The sequence below is a fragment of the Semicossyphus pulcher genome, unplaced genomic scaffold (assembly GCF_022749685.1).
Source record: "Semicossyphus pulcher isolate SPU_LCO1_2020_fin unplaced genomic scaffold, fSemPul1.0.p SCAF_17, whole genome shotgun sequence".
In the NCBI taxonomy this organism is placed as follows: domain Eukaryota; kingdom Metazoa; phylum Chordata; class Actinopteri; order Labriformes; family Labridae; genus Semicossyphus; species Semicossyphus pulcher.
Window position 1 is genome coordinate 29189773 of NW_027211681.1, and position 27956 is coordinate 29217728.

At 48.7% G+C, this 27956-nt stretch overlaps 1 protein-coding gene across 2 annotated transcripts in view; it reads left to right on the forward strand.

Moving 5' to 3' along the window:
• Nucleotides 1-1900: 1900 nt before the first annotated feature.
• The window catches only part of LOC138594892 (spectrin beta chain, non-erythrocytic 1), a 35780-nt gene continuing 9724 nt past the window's right edge, over nucleotides 1901-27956 (forward strand). The window contains exons 1-19 of one of the 2 annotated variants that reach the window (XM_069666165.1): nucleotides 1901-1978; nucleotides 8825-9052; nucleotides 16142-16293; nucleotides 17679-17852; nucleotides 18580-18671; nucleotides 18778-18858; nucleotides 20911-21026; nucleotides 21116-21228; nucleotides 21354-21541; nucleotides 21669-21786; nucleotides 21994-22152; nucleotides 22243-22545; nucleotides 22672-22825; nucleotides 23038-23908; nucleotides 23995-24132; nucleotides 24219-24975; nucleotides 25366-25568; nucleotides 25844-25934; nucleotides 26717-26863. In XM_069666165.1, the coding sequence (XP_069522266.1) occupies nucleotides 8896-9052; nucleotides 16142-16293; nucleotides 17679-17852; nucleotides 18580-18671; nucleotides 18778-18858; nucleotides 20911-21026; nucleotides 21116-21228; nucleotides 21354-21541; nucleotides 21669-21786; nucleotides 21994-22152; nucleotides 22243-22545; nucleotides 22672-22825; nucleotides 23038-23908; nucleotides 23995-24132; nucleotides 24219-24975; nucleotides 25366-25568; nucleotides 25844-25934; nucleotides 26717-26863 (4014 nt within the window). In that variant the 5' untranslated portion in view covers nucleotides 1901-1978; nucleotides 8825-8895. Of the gene's footprint in view, nucleotides 1979-8824; nucleotides 9053-13171; nucleotides 13245-16141; nucleotides 16294-17678; nucleotides 17853-18579; nucleotides 18672-18777; nucleotides 18859-20910; nucleotides 21027-21115; nucleotides 21229-21353; nucleotides 21542-21668; nucleotides 21787-21993; nucleotides 22153-22242; nucleotides 22546-22671; nucleotides 22826-23037; nucleotides 23909-23994; nucleotides 24133-24218; nucleotides 24976-25365; nucleotides 25569-25843; nucleotides 25935-26716; nucleotides 26864-27956 lie in introns of those variants that run through there. The other variant, XM_069666166.1, reaches the window with a different exon arrangement.

Consider the following 27956-nt stretch of genomic DNA (forward strand, 5'->3'; position numbering starts at 1 on the left):
ATGTTTGCTGTGGTGAGAGATGTGCCGCTGAGAGCAGCGTCTCAGTCTCTGGATGTGATCAGGTGTTTAGAAACGTGCGTCAGTGGATCCTTTACCAAAGTCAAAGAAACCAAAACCACTCGGAGGAGGAGCCAAAGCTCGAGTGTAACCAGTTATAAAGAAACAGCTGAGGAGTTCGCTGTGGAGTGACGGACAGACGGACAGACGGACAGACGGAGGGTTTCAGCTCTACTTTTATAAACAATCACAGACGTGATGAACTCTGAAAGTGTTTAAAAGTCTTCATCAGTAAAAGTAAGCGGTCAGTAAAAGAACCGTGCTGACGTCCTGACTGCGCTGCAGCTTCACTGACCCTCTGCTGTAGATTCATGCAGGTCTCATGATGTTACCTTCAGCCTGGAGCAATCAAAGATGGCTGCCGTTTTAACCTGAGTATGAATCGATTTGAGAACGTGCCCTGACAGCAGCCCGAGCACTCAGGTACGTAACCTCGGTTCTCTGAAGCACTCTGTGTGAGTGTTTCCCATCAGGCCTCATGAGAGTGCTCCGTCAGCCTGTGATGGGCCCCGTGCTGATGCTCGCACGGCTCCGTTTACACAACAGCCTCCTGTTTTCATGTTCACATATCGACCAATCAGAGAGCAGCCGGGGACAGGAAGTGTCCTCTGATCGACTGTCTGCTTCTGTTCTCATCAGCCCGAGATATAATGGATAATACAGTAAATACTACATTACCCATGAGCCTCAGCAGCTGCTACAATAACAACAGTTCTGTGTGGTGGTTGTGAGTTTTTCCTCTGACAGCAGCTAAGTGCTAACAGCTGCAGGTCCATTAAGCTCATTCATTATTAAGAACTGACTGTGCTGTAAGTGAGCCACGCCCACTGTGTGACATCACTTCCTGTCACCATCCACTGTCTACACATCAAACAAGGAGCTGCAGCCGAGTCGAGTCACATGGAGTCGACTCGGGTCGTCGGTCGCATCCGATGGACCTCTGTCAGTCGAAGTCCAACTGAGTCGCGTCCAGTCGGTGTGATTCATTCCAGTGGGATGGAGTCACGTCGGATGAAGTCTAGTTGAGTTGTGTGTGCAGTCGAGTCTGGACAGGTTAATTCAGGTCAAGTCAAGATGAGGTCCAATGAGTGGGGTCGAGTAGCATGACATGAAGTTGTGCCAAGTCTGATGAAGTCATTTCCTGGAAGGCCGAGTCGGATCGGATGAAGTCGAGTCGTATAGAACCTGTCGAGTCACATCAAGTTTTAACTTGAACATAAACAAAGTTTCTCTTTAATCTGAAAACTTTTTAATCTAAACCTGAACTCTTTAATTTCTTGTTTTCATGTGAAGAAAAACTCCAACAGTCTAAAGTGTGACCAGCGCCCCCTACAGGATTACTCTGTATCATGATCTGTATCATGCTCTGTATTTACTCAACTTCAGTGGTCAAACAGTCATTTTCGTCCTGGTGTCTGTGCTCGTCTGAGCTTGTTTTTTCTGAAATAAAACCTGTTTGTTTAAAATGTTTGTGTTCAAAGATCATCAATAACTTATTGACAATAAGAGACCGGAAGTATGTCTGAATATGTCTCTGCCGCCTGTAGGGGGCGCTACAGGAGCTGAAAGACTGTTACATGTTTCCACAGAGCTGCATCTGCGATTTCAGAGTTGTCCTTGAATCTGTCACAAAGTCATTCAGACAATAAATGTAAGATTAAAGCAGAATCAGGGTTTGATGTGGACCCGCACTGATGCAGACCGGACAGAGTCTGAGGGAGGGAGGGAGGGCGAAGGGGGCGGGAGGGGGTGATGAGGAGGGGGGCAGTGCGGATTCTTTCCCGTCATTCCCTGCAGCAGCAGCAGCTCCCTCCCTCCTGTCTGTCGCTCTGTCTGTCGCTCCGTCCTGTCCGTGTCGGATGTTTCGGACTCTTCTTCTTCTCCGCTGAAGTTTGAAGCCTCTCTGTGACCTTCTGCGCAGGTAAGCAGCTTCTTTTTCTCTCTGCGGTTCTCTGCGGTGTCTGTGTGTTTGCTGCGGCTGTGATTGGAGCTGCGGAGGGAAACACTGGAGCCTCCGATCCTCCGAACTTCGCTTCATGTCGGAGGAGACTCGGCGGAATCGGGCCGGATCGGACTCTTCTGGTCCGGCCCGGAGCAGAAAGTCTCCCCGCAGGCCCGGTCCTCTCTCCCGGCCCGATCCGCTCATTGTGGCCGTGCTGAGGCTCGCCTCTGCCCGCATGTCCGCTGCCCGTCCCCCCGCCCCGCCGCCCCGCCAGCAGCCATTTGTCTGGGCAGGAGGATGGAGGATAATAACGGTGCGCCATGCATGGACGCAAAAACAGGCGTGGCCGCGGGAGGAGGAGGTGATGTGTGCGTTAATGTGTGTGTTCAGGACAATAAACAGCGAGGCTGGAACTCCGCTCAGAGAACATTAACGGGGGTATTTTTAGCGGTATAATGGGCGGGATGTCTCCGGCCTCCAGCTGCTGTGCCCGGCTTAGGGAGGCTCTGCAGGCCGGTGCGCAGTTTAACAACCACCGGCGGAAAATGCAGGAAAACAGAGAGGAGGGCTCACGGTGGTCGGGGAGCGGAGCTGGACTCTGCAGGCCTCTAACCCTCAAATACGTGTTTTTGTTGCGGGAACGTTGTGCGAATGTTCTGCGGAGGTTCTGAGTCCCTGCAAACACGAACATTCAACCGTTATGTTGTCATGCAGGCCCGGCTGCAGGCAGGAGGGGGCCCGGGCAGGGTCTACTCCCCCCCCCCCCCCCCCTTGATCTGTGAGAGTGTAAATAAACACACACACACACACACACACACACACACACACACACACTTTAAAAGTTTCTGAGGTTAAAGGAACGATTGAGCCGGCCGGGGGGGGGGGGGGTCTAAAATCACATTCCTGTGAGTTGATGTGCTGATGTTCTTGTGTTTGAACTTTGACCTCCACAGAACGTCTGGGGAACATTTTCTCTACTGTACAACAGATCATATTAACATCACACCCTAGAACACAGATATATCAGGAGAACCTTCTCAAGAACAACAACAGACATCTTTAACAGTATTTGTTTGCTGGAACATTCACAGAACCTTGTTCCAAAGTCAGGGAACGTTTCCCTGAAGCAGGTTCCTTTGAATTCTCTTCGACATGACTCAAATATTAATGTTCTGCTAATGTTTAAAGAACATCCTGACGCCACGGAAGAACATTGGAGATATTTTGGTGAATCGTTCTTAGAACAAACCTTGGTACGGTCTAGTTATCAGCATCTTTGTTCTGTGAAGGTTACTCCAATGTTCCCAAATGTCTCCTCTCAGGTTCCTAAAGTACCAACTCTCAAAGGCTCATGAAGTCTCTACAGAGCGTTCTGTCATGTTCTACAAAAGCCATCAGGGAACCTTCACTAACTGTTCTGTGTTTTTACCTCTCTAGAACATTTGGAGAGCGTTCTTGGATCTGCTCGGAGCTCTGTAAAGTTCTCTCAGTCTTTGTTTCTGATGCTGCTTATAAAATGTTCAGATAAGGTTCAATTAGATTGAAGGAACTGAACAGGAACAGGAACTTTGTAAGAACATAACAGAGTTTTCTTACAGAACCCATAAAACTGTACGTTGAACAGGTTCCTGACAAGCTAAACAGTTTAAGAACTTAAAGTCAGGACGTTCCTGTTGGGAAACAAGAACCTTACTTTGGACCACATGTGAACGTTCTCTGAAGTTTAACAAGGCGAGGAGAACGTCCTGACCCTAACTGCAGATGTTCTATGGAGGTCCTTTAATAATGACCTGACACTGTGGAGAACATCAGGTTTGACAGTCTGAGTCTGTAGAGATCCTTTGGGAACGCTGACACGTTTGTGTTTCTGATCGTTGTTCGCTCCGATGGTGAGACGCTGCACATCGCCGTGTCAACATGTTTCCTGCTCAGAGTTCGGCTCGTCCACATGTGGAGCATTCTCAGAGATTCACTCCCAGTTCAGTCGTCGATCTGTGGACGGACGCAGCAAAAACAGGAGAACAAAGATGCGTCTGGTTGTGGAACAGAACATGACAACATAATCTATCGGACAGAGACGGTCTATGTCCTGGAGACGAGCTGACAGAACATTAAAGTTGAGTTCACCTGGACTCATCCTCGTTAGCATGAATTATGAAAGACGACACGATGGACGTTCACCATCACAGAGTCATTAGAGGCTCTTTGTCTCGTTCTTCAGTCCGGATGTGAAACAGGATTCAGACGTCCTCTCACCGCTCAAACACTGACGCGTCCTCCTTACAGAAGCTCTTAAAGCCTGTAGGGTTTGAACACCGCCAGTTCAAGGCGGGACGGAGGCGGTACGGTGGGGCGAAGTCGTTCCGCATCTGAGCCGGCATCTGAGGTAGTAACAGAGGAGGAACGGCGTCTGTGTAAACAGCGGGGCGGCAGGGCGGGGCGGCAGGGCGGAACAGCGCCGCGTATGTGTGTCTAAAGCGCGCGCTGATTGTTTACGCAGGAACACTATTTAAAAACACACACCTGGGCGGCTTCACGCCGGCGTCACCTGCTCCAATGTACAATGACAAACGTGGCATGAGGACAGAGCTGCGTTACGGCGCTGAGGCGGAACCGCAGAGTGGACTTGTGAGCGGCCATATTGTCTCATGTTTGAACATCTACAGCAGGGAACTGTTTTTACTTCCTCTCTGTCACATGACCTCTGATCTCACTCGCCTCCATCAACAACAGAACTCATCCTGATGCTTCAGACACACAGTCACTGCTATGAACTCTGGGTAATCTGGTGAAGTCTGCACACTGAGCAGACCCTCTGGAGCTCTGCTTTCAGACACCTGTTCAGTCTGCAGGTGTGTTGAAGTCCGGACGCTAACACTCAGATGGTATGAGTTCAGCATGTCTGCTCCACGCTCTCTAGAACCTCCTTCACCAGAGTCAAACCTGAGTCAAACCAGAGTCAAACCAGAGTCAAACCAGAGTCACACCAGAGTCACACCAGAGTCAAACCAGAGTCACACCAGAGTCAAACCAGAGTCAAACCTGAGTCAAACCAGAGTCACACCAGAGTCACACCAGAGTCACACCAGAGTCACACCAGAGTCACACCAGAGTCACACCAGAGCTTTCACCCACAGGTTGTATTTTCAGATTTCAGTGATTTGTTTGGCCTGTATTGACAGGACGGCTGAAGAGAGACAGGACGTGAGGGGAGCAGAGAGCAGGGGGTGACTTCCTGCTCCTGCTCAGTGATATGGTAGTGTCGGGGCCGGAGGAGCAGAGAGGAGCAGAGAGGAGTGATCGGTGGCTGTAAACAACAGAGCTGATGTACAGTTCAGGTGTGCTTCATTGGCCGGTATGTGCACATACAAGGAGTCTGCTCTCTGTGCTCTTAGACATGAACATTACACATGAAACAGGCGATGCTGAAATCTATGAATAAATCTGTAGTGATGTAACAGACGGGTTCATTTACATGAGGGAGATAGTTTCCAGTATTTCCAGTGAACGCAGTGTGCATAGAGTCTTTGCCCGACGGCGTGGATATTTACATGAATGAAACGTGTCCGTGCGATGAGATGAACAAGGTGGCGGAGTTAGCCCTGAAGCTAGCTGCAGCTTCGGCCCTGCAGAACAACAAGAAGTCTCCCGTGCTCTCTGACTCCGGTCGGGACGCTGAAGCAGGTTAACGACGGCTCATCGGTTTGTAGCACGCAGCGTGTTTTCTATTGGAACACAAGGTGCACTACTTTACAGGTGATGCATGCTGGGAAGGCAGATCGCTCGTGTTGGTGGGCAGCGTTTCCTGCTGTGCTTCAGTTTAGAAGTCGATCACATCATTCAAACCGTCTGTTGAACACAGTGTGACGGAGACGAGCCTCAGAGGTCAGGAGAGACAGGAGCTCACACATCCAGCTGAAGGTCGGCTGCTCCTTCGTTGCTTCCTTTTAGGTCTTTCAGGTATGTTCACCTGGTCGGAGACCCTGAGGTCACTAGAGGTATTCTTCATCTCGTCTGGTCTGAGGACACCTCAGTGTCCTCCAGGAGGAGCTGGGAACAGAACCCCGCCCTGCAGGGAGAACGGATGGATGTTTAACACGAGCCTCCTGCACGCCTCATGGAGAGCAGCGAGGACACCAACAAACGCTGCAGCATCAAAGTGTTGTGAGTCCTCCGTCCGGCTCAGCTGTGATTCGGCAGAATGTGTGATTCTGACCTGAGATCAGTGTGCAGGAGGGCGGGGTCAGCTCGCCAGGAAAGGACTGTGTGTGTGTGTGTGTGTGTGTGTGTGTGTGTTCATAAATCAGATAACTCCACCCTGCTCTGCTCGGAGGAGTGAGGTCATTCTTCTTCTGCTGTTTCTGGAACATTAACAGACGACTCTGTCCTGCAGAAAACTTGTATCTGATCATACGTGTTTGCATGTGTCAGGGCAGCTCCTGTGTGTGTGTGTGTGTATGTGTGTGTCTGTGTGTGTGTGTGTGTGTGTGTGTGTGTGTGTGTGTCTCGGATCCTGACTGTAAACCAGACATGAACAGTTAGCTTCTCTCAGTGCATGCTTTTAGCTTGAAGCTAGTCTGATCCTGCACTGTAACTATGAAGCTTCAGCCAGTAGCTGGTTAGCTTAGCTTAGCACATCAGGGTGCTATAAAATGATTAGCCTGGGATCTCTGATGCCTCCTCTTCAGAGTCAGTAAACACACACTGCTAACAGCTAACGGCTAACTCTGCACAAACCTGAACAGTGACGTCTAACAAACACTCACTGACTACATGCTAACACTATAGCCCTCTATGATTAGCTTAGCATAAAGACCAGAAACAGGAAACAGCGAGCCTGGCTCTGTCCAAAGCTGTTCCTGTTTAATGTTTGCTGAGAGTAAAGAGAGAGTGTGTGTGTGTGTGTGTGTGTGTGTGTGTGTGTGTGTGTGTGTGTGTGTGTGTGTTGGGTCGGGTCATCCTCTTGAGGCAGCTGCTTCTGGGAGACAGGTGACAAACACCTGCTGCCCTCTGTTGTGTGTGTGTGTGTGTGTGTGTGTGTGTGTGTGTGTGTGTGTGTGTGTGTGTGTGTGTGTGTGTGTGTGTGTGCGTGCGTGCGTGCGTGCGTGCGTGTTTCCTCAGCTGTGATTGGCTCTGAGGAATGTTTGAGGGTATTTTAGAGTCACAGCCATTTGTTCAACAAGCCCTCAGACAACACACACACACACACACACACACACACACACACACATTCCAGTGGGACCCTCCCTTCCACCATGGCTGGGCGGTGCGTCTTGCACAGCTGGTGTGCAGTCAGTCAGTCAGTCAGTCAGTCAGTCGACATCACAAACACTGATGAGCTTTGATAACATCAGACACAGATCAGAGATCAAAGATCTTAATGCTAAGCTAGGCTAAACATCCAGGTATTCCACTACTGGTGTAAAAAGAGCTACTGTCACATCAGAGAAGCTAGCTCTCCATAGCAGGGGAGCGTCTCAGATGGTTGCTAACGAGCAGATCATTCACATCAGGTGTGTTACAGTGCAGAGAAAGAAGGAGGCCCTCCAGGAGCAGGGTTGCCCCCCCCCGGTCTATAGCGACTTTAATGAAGACTCACACAGCAGGTCAGTGTCCCTGTGTGTGTGTGTGTGTGTGTGTGTGTGTGTGTGTGTGTGTGTGTGTGTGTGTGTGTGTGTGTGTGTCTCCCTGTGTGCCTGTGTGTGTGTGTCCCTGTGTGTCCCTGTGTGTGTCTCCCTGTGTGCCTGTGTGTGTGTGTGTCCCTGTGTGTCCCTGTGTGTGTCTCCCTGTGTGCCTGTGTGTGTGTCCCTGTGTGTGTGTGTGTGTGTCCCTGTGTGTGCGTGTGCGTGTGTCCCTGTGTGTGTGTGTGTCCCTGTGTGTGCCTGTGTGCGTGCGTGTGTGTGTGTTGTCATGTTAGAAGGATGTGGGGCGATGTGACCCCCCCTGTAAGCCTGTGTGACCCTCCCCGTCTGCACTCGGGGAGCGTTGCAGCTGATCGCGGCGGCCTGAAGCCTGACGGATCGATCAGCTGACTTTTTGTTGGTTTGATCGTCGTAAATGTGACGTTTGCGTTTCACTGTCTGTTTGAGTTCAGCATTTGGCCACCCGTGACCTCTGACCCCTGACCTTCTTCTCACTGTCAGGCTGATCAGAGATGTGTTTCCATCATCCAGCAGAGGATTCTGGGAAGTCAGATGCATTAGAGGCGAGGGGGTCCCTGTGGACGTCCTCTGTTTGTCTGAGTGCTGTAATGGCTCCTTCTGCTGCTCGATACCTCTGATGTGATGAAGCTGTTTACCTCCTCCATTAGCTGCAGTCAGCTGACCCAGCAGCCAATAGGAGCTCAGCATCACACACACACACACACACGCACTCACACACATGTAATGATGTGTTTTAACATCATACACACACACATCAGCATTTCACTTCACGTCCTCCAGAGTCCAGATGCTTTTAGATCACCTGCCAGGACTACATTACCCATGATCCTCTGCTGCAGTTCATCCAAAATAAAGAGACATCTGGAGGTGAATGGTTTTACATTTCTGAGCCTGTAACATCAGCCGCGTCTGAAGCTCTCTGATTGGAGGGATCATCCAGCAATGCTCTCTGGGATTTGTAGTTGACTGGAGGCTGTGACCTTGAACCTTGAACGTCCTTCAGCCTTCATGAGTAGCTAATCAATACGTGATCAATACTTGATATTGCCTGATTTACTGTTTGACTGTTTTCATCGTCATGTTTACTGATCACTGACTTCCTGTTGATTGTCCTTTGTGTGACTTCCTGTGTGTGACTTCCTGTCTGTGTGTCGTCCCTCAGGGCTCTGCCTGAAGCCGCCGATGTGGACGAGTCTCCGCTGATATCGAGGCGCGTGTCAGAGGTGAAAGGTCATGATGACGACGGTGGCCGCCGAGTTCGACCACATGGAGCTGCAGCAGCAGTACAGCAGCAGCAACGACACGGTCAACAACCGCTGGGACGATGACTGGGACAACGAGAACAGCTCGGCCCGCCTCTTTGAACGCTCCCGCATCAAGGCGCTCGCAGGTAGGAGCCCCGCCACCTTAACATACCACCTTAAGACGTCTTTATGACGGAGACAACAAACACTAATGTCTGACAGTAAAAACCATCAGGGACAGAGAACAGGACGAGGAGACAACCAGAGAAGAACTCCCTGAGTCTGTGACGTCTCACACGTCCATCCTCTCACAGTCTGACGGTTCGATTCCCTCACAGTTAGTCTCATTTTCAGCCCACAGGTTTGTCTCATGTTCACATTCGTCCTCCAGAAGCTCTTAGAGACACATTATCAGCCGGTTCCAGCAGAGTCTCCAGGACACCTGCAGCATCCTTTCCCAGGTGCCCCGGTGCTCCTCAGACTCCTGCAGGCCGACTCCGTGTGACGGGAGCGCTGTCACTTCTGTCACCTGTTGTATACCTGTGCTGTCAGATCGTAGCTCGTCAGGGATGTATTAAGCCTCAGATGCTCCTGGAGAACACAAACCTTCACTAGCTTAGCTACATTAATGCTGCAGATATCCCATAATGCATCACTCTCTGTATTTAAACTCATTTATAAGATGTGACCATCAGTGACAACACCAGGGGGCAGCAAAGTGTCAGCTGATCACTGCTGAGGAAACATCAGACAGAACTCCTCTGTTCTCATCACATGACCTGACACACATGACATCACTTCCTGTGGTAGGGAGAGGGGAAAGCGGAGGGGAGGAAGAGGAGGAAGAGGAGGAGTTGGAGGAGTAGGATGAAATAGAGGTGGTGCTGGGAGAAGAAGAGGAGGAGGAGGAGGAGAAACGGGACACATAGATATCTTAAGATGGAGAGGAGTCTAAGGCTGCTTCCCAAGTCTCTTAAATTGCATCCATGCTTCCTTCACTTGCGTCTTAGTCCCTCCCACCAGAGATGCATGGAGAGAGGAAACCAGTAGAGGAGAGAGGAAACCAGGAGAGAGGAAACCAGGAGAGGAGAGAGGAAACCAGGAGAGAGGAAACCAGGAGAGGAGAGAGGAAACGAGGAAATGTTTTTTAAGAGACGTGAGACGTCCTTTCCGATGAAGCGTCACGTGCTGCGACGTCCGTTTGTGATGATCGCGTCAGCTGATCACCGCTGGATCAGCTGTCAGTCTGCTTTAACAGCTGTTTGTGTCTGCACACATGTGCTCTGTATTCATTCTAATGAAACACACAGTAACAGTGTTTCCTCTCTGTAACCTGTTACCTGTGTAACAAACACCTGCACATGAAGAACAGGCTGCAGTCTGTGTTCCTGCTGCAGAGCCAGACGGACATTTCTTACAGCACTGTGTCTTTATATTATTTGTTCATTATTTACATTTGTGATCACTGATCATCTGATCTGAATTAATTATTTAATCAGCCCAAATACTGTCTGTTCATGAACTATGGACATTATTGATTAGGCTCAAAGTTTCAGGATAAATAGAAATCACGTCACGCTGATCAAACCCGACCTCACTGATGATCACGCTCACACGTAGTGTTACCTGCTGACAGAGAGACTCTCCTGCTCCCTCTGAATTCATTCATTCATCTGTAATAAAAGTTAGCAGGGGACTAACTGATCATGACGAGAGGTATTTCTTTAGATTACATTTAATAGAAATTAATCTGTTTTTGCTGCTTTTGATTTTTAGACAACTTATTTTTACTCAGATGTTGACTCAGAAAACAGATCAAATCTTCAGTTATTCACTGCACTCGATCCTCTCGAGCTTTGAGACGGTCCTCAATATGGCGGCTCCAGAACTACTTCCGGTTCGGGCGAGGAGCGAGGAGCGAGGAGCTATCAAATAAGAGACTTGGGACGCAGCCAATGACAGTGAAACATGAAATGAAAACCCTTTTATTGTGAAGGGCTTAGGTCACAGGTATTTTATTTTGAAGGGATGCTGTCAGACTCCCAGCATGCTCGGCGCTCTGCTGACTCACGTATGATGAGTGGTCTCAGTCTTTGTTCGATTCCCGCAGCAAAGAATGATCAGCTGATCACAGGCTCCGCCCACTTCGTCCCAGTGTTGTCCAATCAGACGACCACACTGCTGATGATGCTCAGTTTATCTGACACAGCAGATACTTTGTGGGTAATCAGAGAAATGAGCTATAGAGACCCAAACTGTTTTTTGTACCAGGCTGTAAACATGTTTATTTCTGCTGTAAAGTTTAACATGGGGCTCTATGGGGACTGACTCACTGCTGGAGACAGCCTCAAGTGGACACCAGAGGAACTGCAGGCTTTGATGTTCAGTGGAATAAAGAACTCTGTTTGTTACTGTGTGTGTGTGTGTGTGTACGTGTGTGTGTGTGCGTGTGTGTACGTGTGTGTGTGTGTGTGTACGTGTGTGTGTGTGCGTGTGTGTACGTGTGTGTGTGTGTGTGTGTGTACGTGTGTGTGTACGTGTGTGTGTGTGCGTGTGTGTACGTGTGTGTGTACGTGTGTGTGTGTGCGTGTGTGTACGTGTGTGTGTACGTGTGTGTGTGTGTGTGTGTACGTGTGTGTGCGTGTGTGTACGTGTGTGTGTGTGTGCGTGTGTGTGTGTGTGTGTACGTGCGTGTGTGTGCGTGTGTGTACGTGTGTGTGTACGTGTGTGTGTGTGCGTGTGTGTACGTGTGTGTGTGTGTGCGTGTGTGTACGTGTGTGTGTGTACGTGTGTGTGTGTGTGTGTGTACGTGTGTGTGTGTGTGCGTGTGTGTACGTGTGTGTGTGTGTACGTGTGTGTGTACGTGTGTGTGTGTGCGTGTGTGTACGTGTGTGTGTGTGTGTGTGTACGTGTGTGTGTGTGTGTGTGTGTGTACGTGCGTGTGTGTGTGTGTGTACGTGTGTGTGTACGTGTGTGTGTGTGTGTGTGTGTACGTGCGTGTGTGTACGTGTGTGTGTGTGTGTGTGTGTGTGTGTGTGTACGTGTGTGTGTGTGTGTGTGTGTGTGTACAGGATGTTTGTTTCTTACTTCCTGTCCTTCAGTCAGGAATGTGAAGGAACAATGAAGGGAAATCCCCCCCCCCCCTCCCTTTCACACCCTGATGACATCATAGTCAAGCTGTAACGCCATTGGCTGCTTGTGGACTCTGAGCTCACACACACACACACACACACACTCCTCAGCTGTCACATGATCAGTGTGTGTAGTTTAGTTGTGATGATTGAACTCTCGTGTTGATCCTTCATGAACGTTCAGGAGTAACAAACACAATCATAATATATTTCACATCATTAAACACACGTCTTCAAACTTTAAATCAAAGCTATCAGTCTGTGTTGGTTAGCGGTTAGCAGGTAGCGGTTAGCAGTTAGCAGTTAGCGGTTAGCGGTTAACGCTGCTGGTGATGCTGAGAACCACCTGAAATAAATGTTTAAAAAAAGTTTAAGAATTTTTCAGAGTAAAAACACTTTAACAACTTTAATTAAACCTGTTCAGCTTCATGAGACGTTCAAATGTCCAACTGAGGCTGGGAATTTCTGGAATTTAGGCATCCCGCACTTTTTTAACAGCGTGTCATCCTCCACCCCCTCTGTTTGCAGTGGGCGGGGCGCGCGTGTGTGTGTGTGTGTGTGTGTGTGTGTGTGTGTGTGTGTGTGTGTGTGTGTGTGTGTGTGTGTGTGTGTCCTGGAGGGAAACAGAGCACTCAGTTCGAGCAGGAAAAATGAGCAGAAGAAGAATGATTGGAGCGCTGGGCAGGGCAGGATACACACACACACACACACACACACAAACACACACTCCCGTGCTGTGAGCGTCACTTTGACCTCTGGACTCTTTTCTTTCACCTCCTGAAACACGAGGACGTCTTCAGTCGACTCTTATTTTCTTCTTCTGTGGTGTAAAGCTCGTCGGAGGATCTGAGGTCTTGTCTGGATTTTATTGTGAACCTTTGATTTTCTTTGTTTTCATAAAGACGTTTCTGCGGCGCCCTCGAGGCTCCTTCTTCTCGTCAGCGACTCTGTGCCTCCGCTCATGTTCAGGGAGTGATGAAGTGAAACTATGACTCGGATGTTTTCTCAGCCCGCCGTCTCTGAGCTCTCAGTGGGTTGATCTGCAGCTTTCTTACCCATCAGGCCTTGCTCCCTGTGGAGGTGTACTTATTTCTGTCGGTGTTGTTGAGTGTTTTGGCGGTGATGGAGGCAGAGTGGGTGTCGGCGGACCCGGGTCAGCAGCAGCAAAACTACAACCTGCTGGAAGGTCGATTCAAACAGCTGCAAGGTAAGAAGGGAAGGAGAGTGAGAGGTCAGAGGTCACAGAGGGAGCAGAGCATCAGCGAGCTGAGCGTGTCTCTCAGCTCGCTGATGGAACATTTGTTTGAGAGGAAGTGAAATAAATGTGATTAAAATGTTTTAATGCACAGAAAGACTTTTGTTTGCAAATCCAAAAGTTGAGCTTTTAAATCTAAAAGATTGACTTGGTCTGAATCTGGTGGGCGGGGCCTATGATGTAAAACACGTCTCTATTGGTCGGTCAGGGTTGGAAACATCAAAGGCAACATTTCTGCTAATCACTCATTTATTTGACTTTCTTTTAAACATTATTGGATGTGCAGAGTTCTGATGCATAATACAGTGATGTCACAGGCGAGGTAAAGCTGTGAGCGCGCTGCGATGATCCACCGATCCTTTCAAAGCAGATGAAGCAAAGCAGCCTGAAAATGTGCCCACTCTCACTCGCAGCGTGTCGGCTGTTTACAGAGGAGCCCCTCGTGTGAATACAGGGAGCAGGGGTCAGGACTGACACCTGTCTGCGTCGGGACTCCGACACCTGTCTGCGTCGGGACACGTGTGGAGGTTTGGTTGAAGTCTGCACGTGTTCGCGGTGCTGTCAGAGAAAGATGTTTCAGGTTCACAGTGTATCTGACGATCAGGACGCACTCAGCGGAAACTCGGCGCTCATGTTTAGGTCATCCTGCATGAATGTGGCCACGCCTGTCTCTGATTGGCTGATGCACAGTGATGACGTCATGTTGCTGCTTTTATGCTAGAGGATCCTGCTCGGTCAAATGAATGAGAGTTTGTTTTCACTCTGAGAGTCACAGTCTGAAGACACGGCTACACACCAACCAATCGGAAGAGAGCAGGCGGTGATGCAGGCGGACGCGGGAACTAGTTTCACCTCCTGTCTGACATCAGTCAGATGTTACTGCCTGTAGAGGGAAGAGAAAGCTTTTATTTTGTAGGAATCAGTGGAAGCTTCCTGTGTGTTCGTCTCTCTGCAGCAGGACTTTGTATCAGTGGTTGATGTGGTCGGTGACCTTTGACCTCAGCTCCTCCTGGTTAAAGTTTAAACGGTTTACAGCCAAACACGCTGACAGTGAACACATCATGAAGTACACACTGATAATGTAACACTGCGGGCAACGTTACGCCCTGAGTTCTGTCTGCAGGCGTCTGTCAGGCTTCAGGCTCTCCTGCTGGGCTGTCTGACTCTGTGAACACGTTGATTACTTATTATTGTGTTCTCCTCAGCTCTCATTGGCTCGTCTCTCTCTGTGTGGACTCTCTAACCTGTGATCTAAAGTGTTTCCTGAAGCTGATCTTTGTGTGAACCTGCAGATTGAAGCTCCAGCAGAGCTCAGCTCAGTACGTTCCGTCTTCTATGTCAAATTTTAAATTCAAAGAGCGAGAGAGAGAGAGAGAGAGAGAGAGAGAGAGAGGGAGAAAGAGAGCGAGACACACACACACACACACACACACACACACAGACAGAGAGAGACAGAGAGAAGCTTGGTGTGTCAGCTCCCCCGGCAGTCTAAACCTATAGCAGCATAACTCTGAGCTGGTCCCAGCCTGAGCCAGGCCTAACTATAAGCTTTATCAAAGAGGAAAGTTTGAACTCTTAAAAGAAGAGAGGGTGTCTTCCCTCCCGGACCCTGACTGGTAGATTGTTCCAGAGGAGGGGGGCCTGGTAATTGAAGGCTCTACCTCCAACACTACTCTTAGAGACGTTAGGTACCACAAGCAGGCCTGCATCCTGGGAGCGCAATGTTCTAGAGGGGTAATATGGCACTATGAGCTCTTTAAGATATGTTGGTGCCTGACCATTAAGAGCTTTGTAAGTAAGAAGGATTTCACAGGAAGCCAGTGCAGAGAGGCTAATACAGGAGAGATGTGATCTCCCTTCTTAGTTCTTGTTAGCACACGTGCTGCAGGAGCCGGCAGGGCGGAGCAGCGCTGAGTGTGTGTATTTGTATTTGCGCGGTTTGTTTACCCCTCGCGCAGGTTTTGCTTCCACAACTTCAGAATGCTGTAAAGACACGCTCTGGCGCCGGCGTTGCTTGGTCCACTGTGAAATGACAAAGGCTGCATGATGACGGAGCTTCCTTACTGCGCTGAGGCGGAACTGCAGACTAAAAGGGACTTATAACTCTTCCTGTCAGTGGGCGGGGCCTGGAGTTAACTGTCTGCTGACCATCTGCTGTGTCTGACCTGCAGGTCAAAGTCAGAGTAAATGACACAGACAAGTTTGTACTGATGGAGGTCGGACTGTCAATCATGTTACATGTTCGCTCATCAAACAGGAAGCTGGGGGCGGGACATTTGAATATAGAATAAATGCAGCAGCTCACAACAGGAAGCAGTCAGAGGCGTCATTCAAAGGGTTAAAAATAACTGCTGCATTCTGTTAAAGTAAACAAATGAAGAAAAACTATTTAATGTTTAATTATATTCAGGAAATCGTTTCTATACACTTAATGACTTTCTCCTGATTGGCATTTTGCTTTCATTTTCACATCATTCCTACTGACGACTTCCTGTTTCCTTGAGGTCAAAGGTCAAACACCAAAATAAACAGTGTTGGCTGCAGAGGAACGGGCAGATACACAGGTATCTCTCATGCCGCTGCAGACTGAGAAGAAGAGTCCAAACCTGGTGAGACGTAAACACACAGACAGGAAACACCTGTTGGTCAGTCAGTGTGACATCACCATCACCATCATCATCACCTCTCGCCTCACAAAGTTGTCATGTCAGACTGAAACTGATGACCCACAGACACTCTGATATCAGACAACTCACGAGCTAATGTAGCTAATAACCGCTAATAAACAGTACAGTTGTCTGGATTGACTCACTGTGTGTGTGTGTGTGTGTGTGTGTGTGTGTTTGCAGATGAGCGTGAGGCGGTGCAGAAGAAGACCTTCACTAAATGGGTGAACTCTCACCTGTCCAGAGTCTCCTGCAGGATCACAGACCTGTACATGGACCTGAGAGATGGACGCATGCTCATCAAGCTGCTGGAGGTCCTGTCCGGAGAGAGACTGGTACAAAACAGACACCACAATACACACTGTACACACACTGTACACACTGTACACACACTGTACACACACTGTACACACACTGTACACACTGTACACACACTGTACACACACTGTACACACTGTACACACACTGTACACACTGTACACACACTGTACACACACTGTACACACTGTACACACACACACACACACACACTGTACACACTGTACACACTGCACACACACTGTACACACTGTACACACACTGTACACACACTGTACACACACTGTTCACACTGTACACACTGTACACACACTGTACACACACACACACACACACACTGTACACACTGTACACACTGCACACACACTGTACACACACACACACACACACACACACACACACACTGTACACACTGTACACACACTGTACGCACACACACTGTACACACTGTACACACACTGTACACACTGTACACACACTGTACACACACTGTACACACACACTGTACACACTGTACACACTGTACACACTGTACACACACTGTACACACACTGTACACACACTCACACACACACACACACACTGTACACACTGTACACACTGCACACACACTGTACACACACACACACACACACACACACACACACACACACACACACTGTACACACTGTACACACACTGTACGCACACACACTGTACACACACTGTACACACACTGTACACACACTGTACACACTGTACACACACTGTACACACACTGTACACACACTGTACACACTGTACACACTGTACACAGTGAATACATATGACATGGACCAGCACATAATCTACAGAGGTAATGTTACAGAGGAGGAGGGATGGACTCCGCCCAACTCTGAGTGTGTGTGTGTGTGTGTGTGTGTGTGTGTGTGTGTGTGTGTGTGTGTGTGTGAGAGCGGCTCCAGGTGTGTCCCACTTCCTGTCCACTCGCTGGCCTCGTTCCTGGACTTAGACATCCAGAAAAGGTGTGTGTGTGTGTGTGTGTGTGTGTGTGTGTCTGTGTGTGTGTCTGTGTGTGTGTCTGTGTGATTGTTGTGTGTGCTGGCTGTGGTCCAGCTGCTGCCCCCCCCCCGAAGACCAAGGACACTTCACTGTTCACTCACTTCCTGTGCAGCATTCAGGGACAGGAAGATGGTCAGTTTTCCCCACATCCTGTCTCAGACCCCGCTTGGGTCCATTTATAACACATTAATCGCTTTAATTTTCTGGGTCTTTTATTGTGAAAATCTGCCCTCAGACTGAACAGACACAGGCACATCACAGCAGCCTGGTGGACGTTAGGAAGGATGAACTGCAGCTCGATAAGCGCCCCCCCCTGACAGCCTCTCTGTTTCTTCTTCTGTGTTTTGTATTCTGTGTCCAGCCGAAGCCCACCAAAGGCCGGATGCGGATCCACTGCCTGGAGAACGTGGACAAAGCTCTGCAGTTCCTGAAGGAGCAGCGGGTTCACCTGGAGAACATGGGATCACATGACATCGTGGACGGAAACCACCGACTGACGCTGGGCCTGATCTGGACCATCATCCTCCGCTTCCAGGTAACAAGCACACAGGAGATTTTTAAAATAAACCTTTATTGTTCACGTGCACGGCTGCACAGAGAACTGAGCTGCAGCACTGATTTCATCAGAATGCTGCAGGTAAGAAAAGTGTTCAGAAAGAACCGGAAAAGTTCTCCCCGCATGTTTTTGCTATTTTAAATCAATCAATCAGTTCTTTTCAAAGTCTGACTTTAGGTGTAAAACTCTCAGCAGGTGGAGAAGCAAGCCAACAAATGCAGAGCCACGCCCCCTTTATTACTCATTTACAGACTGGCCTCTGATTGGTTGACAGCCTCTGTCACTTATTACACAGCTCAGGTTAAAGTCCAGGTTTACTGACTGCAGACGGTCGTCATGGAGGTCGACCTTAGACCTCCCCCAGAGTGTGTCTGAAAGTCTGACCAGTCAGCTCCCACTTCCTGTTAGAGTCGTCCAATCAGAGCTGCTGTTGCTTCAAACACAACCAGAGACCTCAGACGTGTGAAGTTGCCCTGAAGTCGTCTCTTCAGGCTCAACTTGATGATTGTTTGATTCTCTAGCGATCAGTTCTAATCTGAAACCATGAAAGTTTCCATCAAATAAAAACACATTTAAAGTATTTTATGAGTAAAATCTAGAGAGCAGTCTGTGGACGAGTTTTCTAAAAATGCATCATGATGAACTTTATAAATCATGTTGAAATGGGAGAGGTAAAGGTGTGACTGTGATGTGTTTCTGTCTCCAGATTCAGGACATCAGCGTGGAGACTGAAGACAACAAAGAGAAGAGATCAGCTAAAGACGCTCTGCTGCTCTGGTGTCAGATGAAGACGGCAGGGTGAGACTCCTACACACCTTTACCTTCACTCCTCTCCTTATCGTTCTTTCTGTTTTATTTAAACCTTCACGGTCTCTGAGAGCAAACCAGGTGTTTCTGTCCTCAGGTATCCCAACGTGAACATCCACAACTTCACAACCAGCTGGAGAGACGGGATGGCCTTCAACGCCCTCATCCACAAACACAGGTAACTCCTTCATCATCATCATCATCCACAAACACAGGTAACACCTTCATCATCATCATCATCATCATTCACAAACACAGGTAACACCTTCATCATCATCATCCACAAACACAGGTAACACCTTCATCATCATCATCATCATCATTCACAAACACAGGTAACACCTTCATCATCATCATCATCATCATTCACAAACACAGGTAACACCTTCATCATCATCATCATCATCATTCACAAACACAGGTAACACCTTCATCATCATCATCCACAAACACAGGTAGTAACACCTTCATCATCATCATCCACAAACACAGGTAGTAACACCTTCATCATCATCATCCACAAACACAGGTAGTAACACCTTCATCATCATCATCCACAAACACAGGTAGTAACACCTTCATCATCATCATTCACAAACACAGGTAGTAACACCTTCATCATCATCATCCACAAACACAGGTAGTAACACCTTCATCATCATCATCCACAAACACAGGTAACACCTTCATCATCATCATCCACAAACACAGGTAACACCTTCATCATCATCATCATCATCATCCACAAACACAGGTAACACCTTCATCATCATCATCCACAAACACAGGTAGTAACACCTTCATCATCATCATCCACAAACACAGGTAGTAACACCTTCATCATCATCATCCACAAACACAGGTAGTAACACCTTCATCATCATCATCCACAAACACAGGTAGTAACACCTTCATCATCATCATCATCATCACTCACAAACACAGGTTACACCTTCATCATCATCATCATCACCACAGGTAACACCTTCATCATCATCATCCACAAACACAGGTAGTAACACCTTCATCATCATCATCCACAAACACAGGTAACTCCTTCATCATCATCATCCACAAACACAGGTAGTAACACCTTCATCATCATCATCCACAAACACAGGTAACACCTTCATCATCATCATCCACAAACACAGGTAACACCTTCATCATCATCATCATCATCATCATTCACAAACACAGGTTACACCTTCATCATCATCATCATCACCACAGGTAACACCTTCATCATCATCATCCACAAACACAGGTAGTAACACCTTCATCATCATCATCCACAAACACAGGTAACACCTTCATCATCATCATCCACAAACACAGGTAACACCTTCATCATCATCATCATCATCATCATTCACAAACACAGGTTACACCTTCATCATCATCATCATCACCACAGGTAACACCTTCATCATCATCATCCACAAACACAGGTAACTCCTTCATCATCATCATCATCATCACAGGTTACACCTTCATCATCATCATCATCACCACAGGTAACACCTTCATCATCATCATCCACAAACACAGGTAGTAACACCTTCATCATCATCATCCACAAACACAGGTAACACCTTCATCATCATCATCCACAAACACAGGTAACACCTTCATCATCATCATCCACAAACACAGGTAACACCTTCATCATCATCATCCACAAACACAGGTAACTCCTTCATCATCATCATCCACAAACACAGGTAACACCTTCATCATCATCATCCACAAACACAGGTAGTAACACCTTCATCATCATCATCCACAAACACAGGTAACACCTTCATCATCATCATCATCATCATCATCATCATCATCATCATCATCATCATCATCATTCACAAACACAGGTTACACCTTCATCATCATCATCATCATCATCATCATCATCATCATCATCATTCACAAACACAGGTTACACCTTCATCATCATCATCATCACCACAGGTAACACCTTCATCATCATCATCCACAAACACAGGTATCACCTTCATCATCATCATCATCATCATCATCATCATCACAGGTAACACCTTCATCATCATCATCATCACCACAGGTGGGTTAGGGCGAGGACAAACATCTTATGACTCTGTGTAATATAAATAACCTTTGTAACCTTTTATCTTACAAATATCTGATAAGGCAGGTTTGTAACCTTCTCTGTGTTTTGATGTTTGTTTAAATAAAGTTTGTTTTCGATTTTCAGACCCGATCTGATCGACTTTGACAAGCTGAAGAAGTCCAACGCTCACTACAACCTGCAGAACGCCTTCAACCTGGCAGAGCAACACCTGGGCCTCACCAAGCTGCTCGACCCCGAGGGTGAGCCTCTGACACAGATGGGCTAAACCTGACCTGAACCTGGAGTCCTCTGAAACATCCTTCATCGTTGTTCTGTGTCTGTGTTGCAGATATCAGCGTGGATCATCCCGATGAGAAGTCGGTCATCACCTACGTGGTGACGTATTATCACTACTTCTCCAAGATGAAGGCTCTGAAGGTTGAGGGCAAACGAATCGGGAAGGTCAGAAAACTTTGAGTCCAACAAACTTCGACACAATCTGTTAAATTTACAGATAAATGTTTCTGTTTAACTTTAATCAGACTGAGGATGACGATGACAGCATGGGTCTCTGTTTTTGTCTCCAGGTGTTGGACAACGCCATCGAGACGGAGAAGATGATCGAGAAGTACGAGTCTCTGGCCTCAGACCTGCTGGAGTGGATCGAACAGACCATCATCATCCTCAACAACAGGAAGTTCGCCAACTCTCTGCTCGGAGTCCAGCAGCAGCTCCAGGCCTTCAACACCTACAGAACTGTGGAAAAACCTCCAAAGTGAGAACCTCAACCTGCAGTTCACCTCCTCCTCACTCTCCTGCCTCCTGCCTCCTCCTCAGCTTTAGATATCTGCCTGTGCATACCCCTCCACCTCCTCCATAACGTGCGTCTCTTCTGTCTTCAGGTTCACAGAGAAGGGAAACCTGGAGGTTCTTCTCTTCACCATCCAGAGTAAGATGAGAGCCAACAACCAGAAGGTGTACATGCCCCGAGAGGGAAAACTCATCTCAGACATTAACAAGGTGAGAGCTGCTCTCAAACATGTCACGACTCAAACTCTGCTGGTTTCACTCTTCAGTGGAAAACAGACCCTGAGGATTATAAAATATTTAACATGCATTACTCATAAACAAAATTAAACGAGCCTCAATATTGTTTACTTTAAAAAATAGATCTCTTAGGGTATTGTATATTTTATCTCTCTTGTGTGATGTCCTGTTTGTCGACAGGCCTGGGAGCGACTGGAAAAGGCGGAGCATGAGAGGGAGCTGGCTCTGAGGACGGAGCTGATTCGTCAGGAGAAACTGGAACAACTGGCCAGACGCTTCGACCGCAAGGCCGCGATGAGAGAGACCTGGCTGAGCGAGAACCAGAGACTGGTGTCACAGGTGGGACATCTTACAGATATTCTTTATGAAGAAATGTACCTTAGTTGTTTCTTAGTTTCCTGAATGTTCTGCCTCCTCCTCTCTCTCCAGGACAACTTTGGTTTCGACCTCCAGGCCGTCGAGGCAGCTACCAAGAAGCATGAGGCGATTGAGACGGACATTGCAGCATACGAGGAGCGTGTTCAGGCTGTGGTTGCCGTGGCGAAGGAGCTGGAAGTGGAGCACTACCATGACATCAAACGAGTCACAGCCAGGAAGGACAACGTGATCCGACTGTGGGAGTACCTGCTGGAGCTGCTGAAGGCCCGCAGGCAGAGGCTGGAGATGAACCTGGGCCTGCAGAGAGTCTTTCAGGAGATGCTCTACATCATGGACTGGATGGACGAAATGAAGGTACACTGACCAGCAAATATGACCCTGACATGGTAGATGGGTGTTTCATTTCTGTTGGTCCAGTATAGAGAGAGGTCCATGACACACTGGGGGGCCTTCCTAACTGTTTGTCTGATTGGTTTCCAGATGTTGCTGCTGTCTCAGGATTATGGGAAGCATCTGTTGGGTGTGGAGGACCTGCTGCAGAAACACGCCCTGGTGGAGGCTGACATCGCCATCCAGGCTGACCGGGTGAAGGCCGTCTCCACCAACGCCAACAAGTACTCTGTCAACGACGACGGTGAGCATCATGCAGCCTAATCTGTTCCCGTCCTCTTGTGTTCTTACTTGTTTATTTTGTGTTCTTCTGATTTTCACTCACGACTTCCAAACAAGTGTTGTAGAGGCAGAAGCAGCAGGGATACTAGTTTGTACTTTTTTGCAGATTCAATGAATTAAACTCTTAGAATTTAGAACAAAAACAGTCTCTAAAACCAGTATCTTCCTGTCCAGGCTACAAGCCCTGCGACCCTCAGGTCATCCAGGACCGGGTCTCCCACCTAGAGTTCAGCTACCAGGAGCTGACCCAGCTGGCTGCTGAGCGCCGTGCCCGCTTGGAGGAGTCCCGTCGTCTCTGGAAGTTCTTCTGGGAGATGGCCGAGGAGGAGGGCTGGATCCGTGAGAAGGAGCAGATTCTGTCCTCTGTCGAGCACGGCAAGGACCTGACAGGGGCACTGCGCCTCCTCAGCCAGCAGCGAGCTTTAGAGGATGAGATGAGTGGTCGTGCAGGACACCTGCAGCACACTATCGCAGAGGGCCAGGCCATGGTGGAAGCCAGCCACTTTGCCTCTGCAAAGATCCAGGACCGTATTGCAGACCTGCAGGCTCAGTGGGCGGCGCTGGAGCAGCTGGCGGTAGTGAGGAAGAAGAGACTGGAGGAAGCTCTGGCACTGCACCAGTTTCAGGCTGATGCAGACGATGTGGACGCCTGGACCCTGGATGCCCTGCGCATCGTCTCCAGTGGAGAGACTGGCCATGACGAGTTCTCCACCCAGGCTCTGGTCAGGAAGCACAAAGATGCAGCGGCAGAGGTGGCCAGTTACCGTCCAGTCATTGACGCCCTACATGAGCAGGCCGCCTCCCTGCCTAAAGAGGACACCGAGTCTGAGGAGGTGCGTGGTCGACTGGCTGGTATTGAGGAACGCTACAAAGAGGTTTCAGAGCTGACGAAGCTGAGGAAGCAGGCACTGCAGGACGCTCTGGCGCTCTACAAGATGTTCAGCGAGGCCAATGCCTGCGAGGTCTGGATTGACGAGAAGGAGCAGTGGCTGAACAGCATGGAGATCCCTGAGAAGCTGGAGGACCTGGAGGTCGTCCAGCACAGGTAGGACTAGAAGATGATCTACACCTGTTCTGATTGTCCGTCTCTGTTAGCTAGCACTGTGTCAATGTGGACTGTGTCCTCTGCAGGTTTGAGAGTCTGGAGCCGGAGATGAACAACCAGGCGTCTCGTGTTGCAGTGGTGAACCAGATCGCTCGGCAGCTGATGCACAACGGTCACCCGAGCGAAAAGGACATCAAGACCCAGCAAGACAAACTCAACAACAGGTACAAAGACATTTAATAACCAGCTGTAAACACCATGACACTGTAGGATCCAGTTACACTGTGATGATCCTCTCCTCTGCCTCTAGGTGGAGCCAGTTCCGCGATCTGGTGGACCAGAAGAAGGAGTCCTTGAATTCAGCTCTGGGGGTGCAGAACTACCACCTCGACTGCAACGAGACTAAGTCCTGGATCAAAGAGAAGACCAAAGTCATCGAATCCACCCAGGAGCTGGGCAACGACCTAACTGGGGTCATGGCCCTGCAGCGCAAACTGACTGGTATGGAGCGTGACCTGGCCGCCATCGAGGACAAACTGGGAGATCTGCGAGGCGAGGCTGAGCGGCTGGCAGAGGAGCATCCTGACCAGGCCAAGGCTATCACAGGCCGGCTGGCTGAGATCACCGCGGTCTGGGAGGAGATGAAGAACACTCTGAAGAACCGTGAAGAGTCTCTGGGCGAGGCTAGGAAGCTGCAGCAGTTCCTGCGTGAGCTGGACGACTTCCAGTCCTGGTTGTCCCGCACTCAGACCGCCATCGCCTCCGAGGACATGCCCAACACGCTGGCTGAGGCCGAGAAGCTCATGGCCCAGCACGAAGGAATCAAGAATGAGATCCAGAATTATGAGGAGGACTACCAGAAGATGCGTGACATGGGCGAGATGGTGACACAAGGCCAGACGGATGCGCAGTACATGTTCCTGCGTCAGCGGCTGCAGGCGCTCGACACTGGCTGGAACGAGCTGCACAAGATGTGGGAGAACCGACAGAACCTGCTGTCCCAGTCCCACGCTTACCAGCTGTTCCTCAGGGACACCAAGCAGGCCGAGGCCTTCCTCAACAACCAGGTAAACACAAGACATTCACCTCACTGACTTTAGGTTCATGATCCTCATGTTCTCAAGAGATTAGATCTGTAAACAAACGATATGATTTGGTCAAAGCATACAGGAAGTTACGGTAAAATACTGGAAGATATGAAACAATACTTTACCGTGCGATATGATGTGATGAATTACGATATGGTTTGATTTTTCATGATAAGCTAAGATGCAGAACGAGACTATAAAATTGTACTGTCCCATTGGGGAAAGTGAAGTTCTTTGTTGATGTGAATGTACATCCAGCTCCTCAGAGGACCTTTAGTGCTGATGTATCTGACCTGTCCTGTAACATCAGCCTGAAATGTCTCAAACTACCAACCTTTAAAGTGTTGACCTTGTGTCCTCGCCCTGCAGGAGTACGTCCTTGCTCACACTGAGATGCCCACCACTCTGGAGGGTGCCGAAGCCGCCATCAAGAAGCAGGAGGACTTCATGACCACCATGGACGCCAACGAAGACAAGATCAACGGCGTGGTAGAGGCCGGCAGGCGCCTGGCCAGCGACGGGAACATCAATGCCGAACGAATCCAGGAGAGAGTCGCCTCCATCGACAACAGGTCAGCATCAGAACCAGAGACTTTAACCCTACTGGTCTCAATGGGCTAACAGGAACCTCAGTGCACTCCCAAAATCAAGTTGTACTGAAGTCCAGCGCGTCGTTACGGTTAATCTGTGTTCACAACTAAAGTGAAGTGAATGTTAGCTTTTCTTACTGTTTAAGTTTGTGACTGATAACTGATCCTACCTGAGGAGAATCTGTACATTGTGAGCCCTTCAGCCAATCAGCATGCAGTATTCTCTCAGGTGTTGTGACCTTTCGTCTGTGTTTCAGGCATAAGAAGAACAGGGAGGCTGCAGTGGAGCTGCTGATGAGACTGAAGGACAACAGAGACCTGCAGAAGTTCCTGCAGGACTGCCAGGAGGTGTGTGTCCCCTCAGACACTGAAAACCCCTGGAAACCCAAATCTACAAAATCCTTCTAACTGTGTAATTTAGGGTCTAATGTACAAACTAGTAAACATCTAAAACGTTTTAGAAATTAGTTTTAAACTCGAGTTATTGCCATTCCTTCTTTGTTAACTTCCCTGACGCTGGGGTTAAACTGGGAACCAATCAACCGCAGTTGTCCCGCCCTCTCAGGTGCAATAACACCTCTCGGCTCGCGATCAATCTTCCTCTCTGAGTCTGAGCTAACTCGTGTCCACACACCCTGAACGCCTCTGCACATACCTGTTGCAGTTATCTACCTAACATCGCCTTTTTCCCATCATGCCTGTGTGTGCTGACCCCAGGTGCATGACCACGTGTCATTCTTTTATTTTCCAATTGTGGTGGACTTAGAGAAGCACCATGCGCCATTGTTGTGTTGACAGTTGCCATGAGAATGTGGACAGGTGGACCCGGCAGGTGTCAATCAGCACAGGATCTGCCACGCCCACACAGTCCTGAGAAATTGTCAGAACAGCCAAACGAGCCGATTTTCAACAAGGTTTTCTACGTGGTTCTGAACGTTTATTTTCACTGTCTTTATGACACACTCGACTCTGATGTCATAAACGCAGTCTGCTATTTGAAGCGTTTCCAGGGACAAACATCGACATGATACACATGTACTGCTCATGTTCCTGCTCCTCAGAGGACGAACCTCCTGACAAACGTGTGTGTGTGTGTGTGTGTGTGTGTGTGTGTGTGTGTGTATGTGCAGCTGTCTCTGTGGATCAATGAGAAGATGCTCACAGCCCAGGACATGACGTACGACGAGGCGAGGAACCTGCACAGCAAGTGGCTGAAGCACCAGGCCTTCATGGCCGAGCTGCAGTCCAACAAAGAGTGGCTCGACAAGATCCAGAAGGTATGGAGGATCTATACTAGATCTGTGATACAGTAACTTTACTGCACATGTGCACCTGTAGTATAGATATTAGATTAGATATATTAGCATTGATCGGCCGTATCTGTGTGCTCTTTTCTGTTGTTTAATGCTGTTTAACACTGGAACTGCCAAGCACATGCCGGGTTCTACTTTGGCCAACTCCGATGCTCAAGAGCGTCTGTATCCTTTTGTTCTCGTTAACAAGCCGATGACGTCGTCACTTTACATCTCTATAGGTGCATGCAAGGACACCAGCCCCGACAAACACAGCCAGGTAGATGATCTAATAACAGGCTGCACCTGGGATGCTATAAGCAGAGTCAAATGTGTTATTTTCACTGTCGAATGTCAAAGAAATAATCTAAAGATGGCCCATGATCACATTTGTCTAACAACGACACTAAGCACTGCTCCCGTGGTTTTCTTTACGCACAGAGCTCAAGTCTCTCCATCCCTGAGCGTGAAAAACAACAACAAAACGCATCCATCTGTTTTTCTTAATGTGATGACATCATTGTGACGACGCAGGTGTGTGCAGGATAGGTATTTAGGAGAAGTCAGGGCAGGAGGGAAACGCGTCACACATGACACATGACGTCGCTTCTAGTGTTAAATGATATCAATACAAAGTGTAATAGATTCAGACTTCAGTCTTTGTTCAACAGGAAGTGAAGACTTGTCTCTGTCATGTGCTGTAAAATGTAGTGACACACGTGGCTGACAGGGGGCGACAGGGAGCAGGCCAAAGGTTGTTTGGATCTAAAATAACGATGCCTCAACCTCGTATGTGGCTGACGGCATCAGGTCAACGTGTTACAAGGACTGTCTTCACACAGACAGACAGACAGACAGACAGTCAGACAGTCAGACAGACAGACAGACAGACAGTCAGACAGTCAGACAGACAGACAGACAGACAGACAGACAGACAGTCAGACAGACAGTCAGTGTCAGACAGACAGACAGACAGACAGACAGACAGTCAGACAGACAGTCAGACAGTCAGACAGACAGACAGACAGACAGACAGACAGACAGTCAGACAGACAGTCAGTGTCAGACAGACAGACAG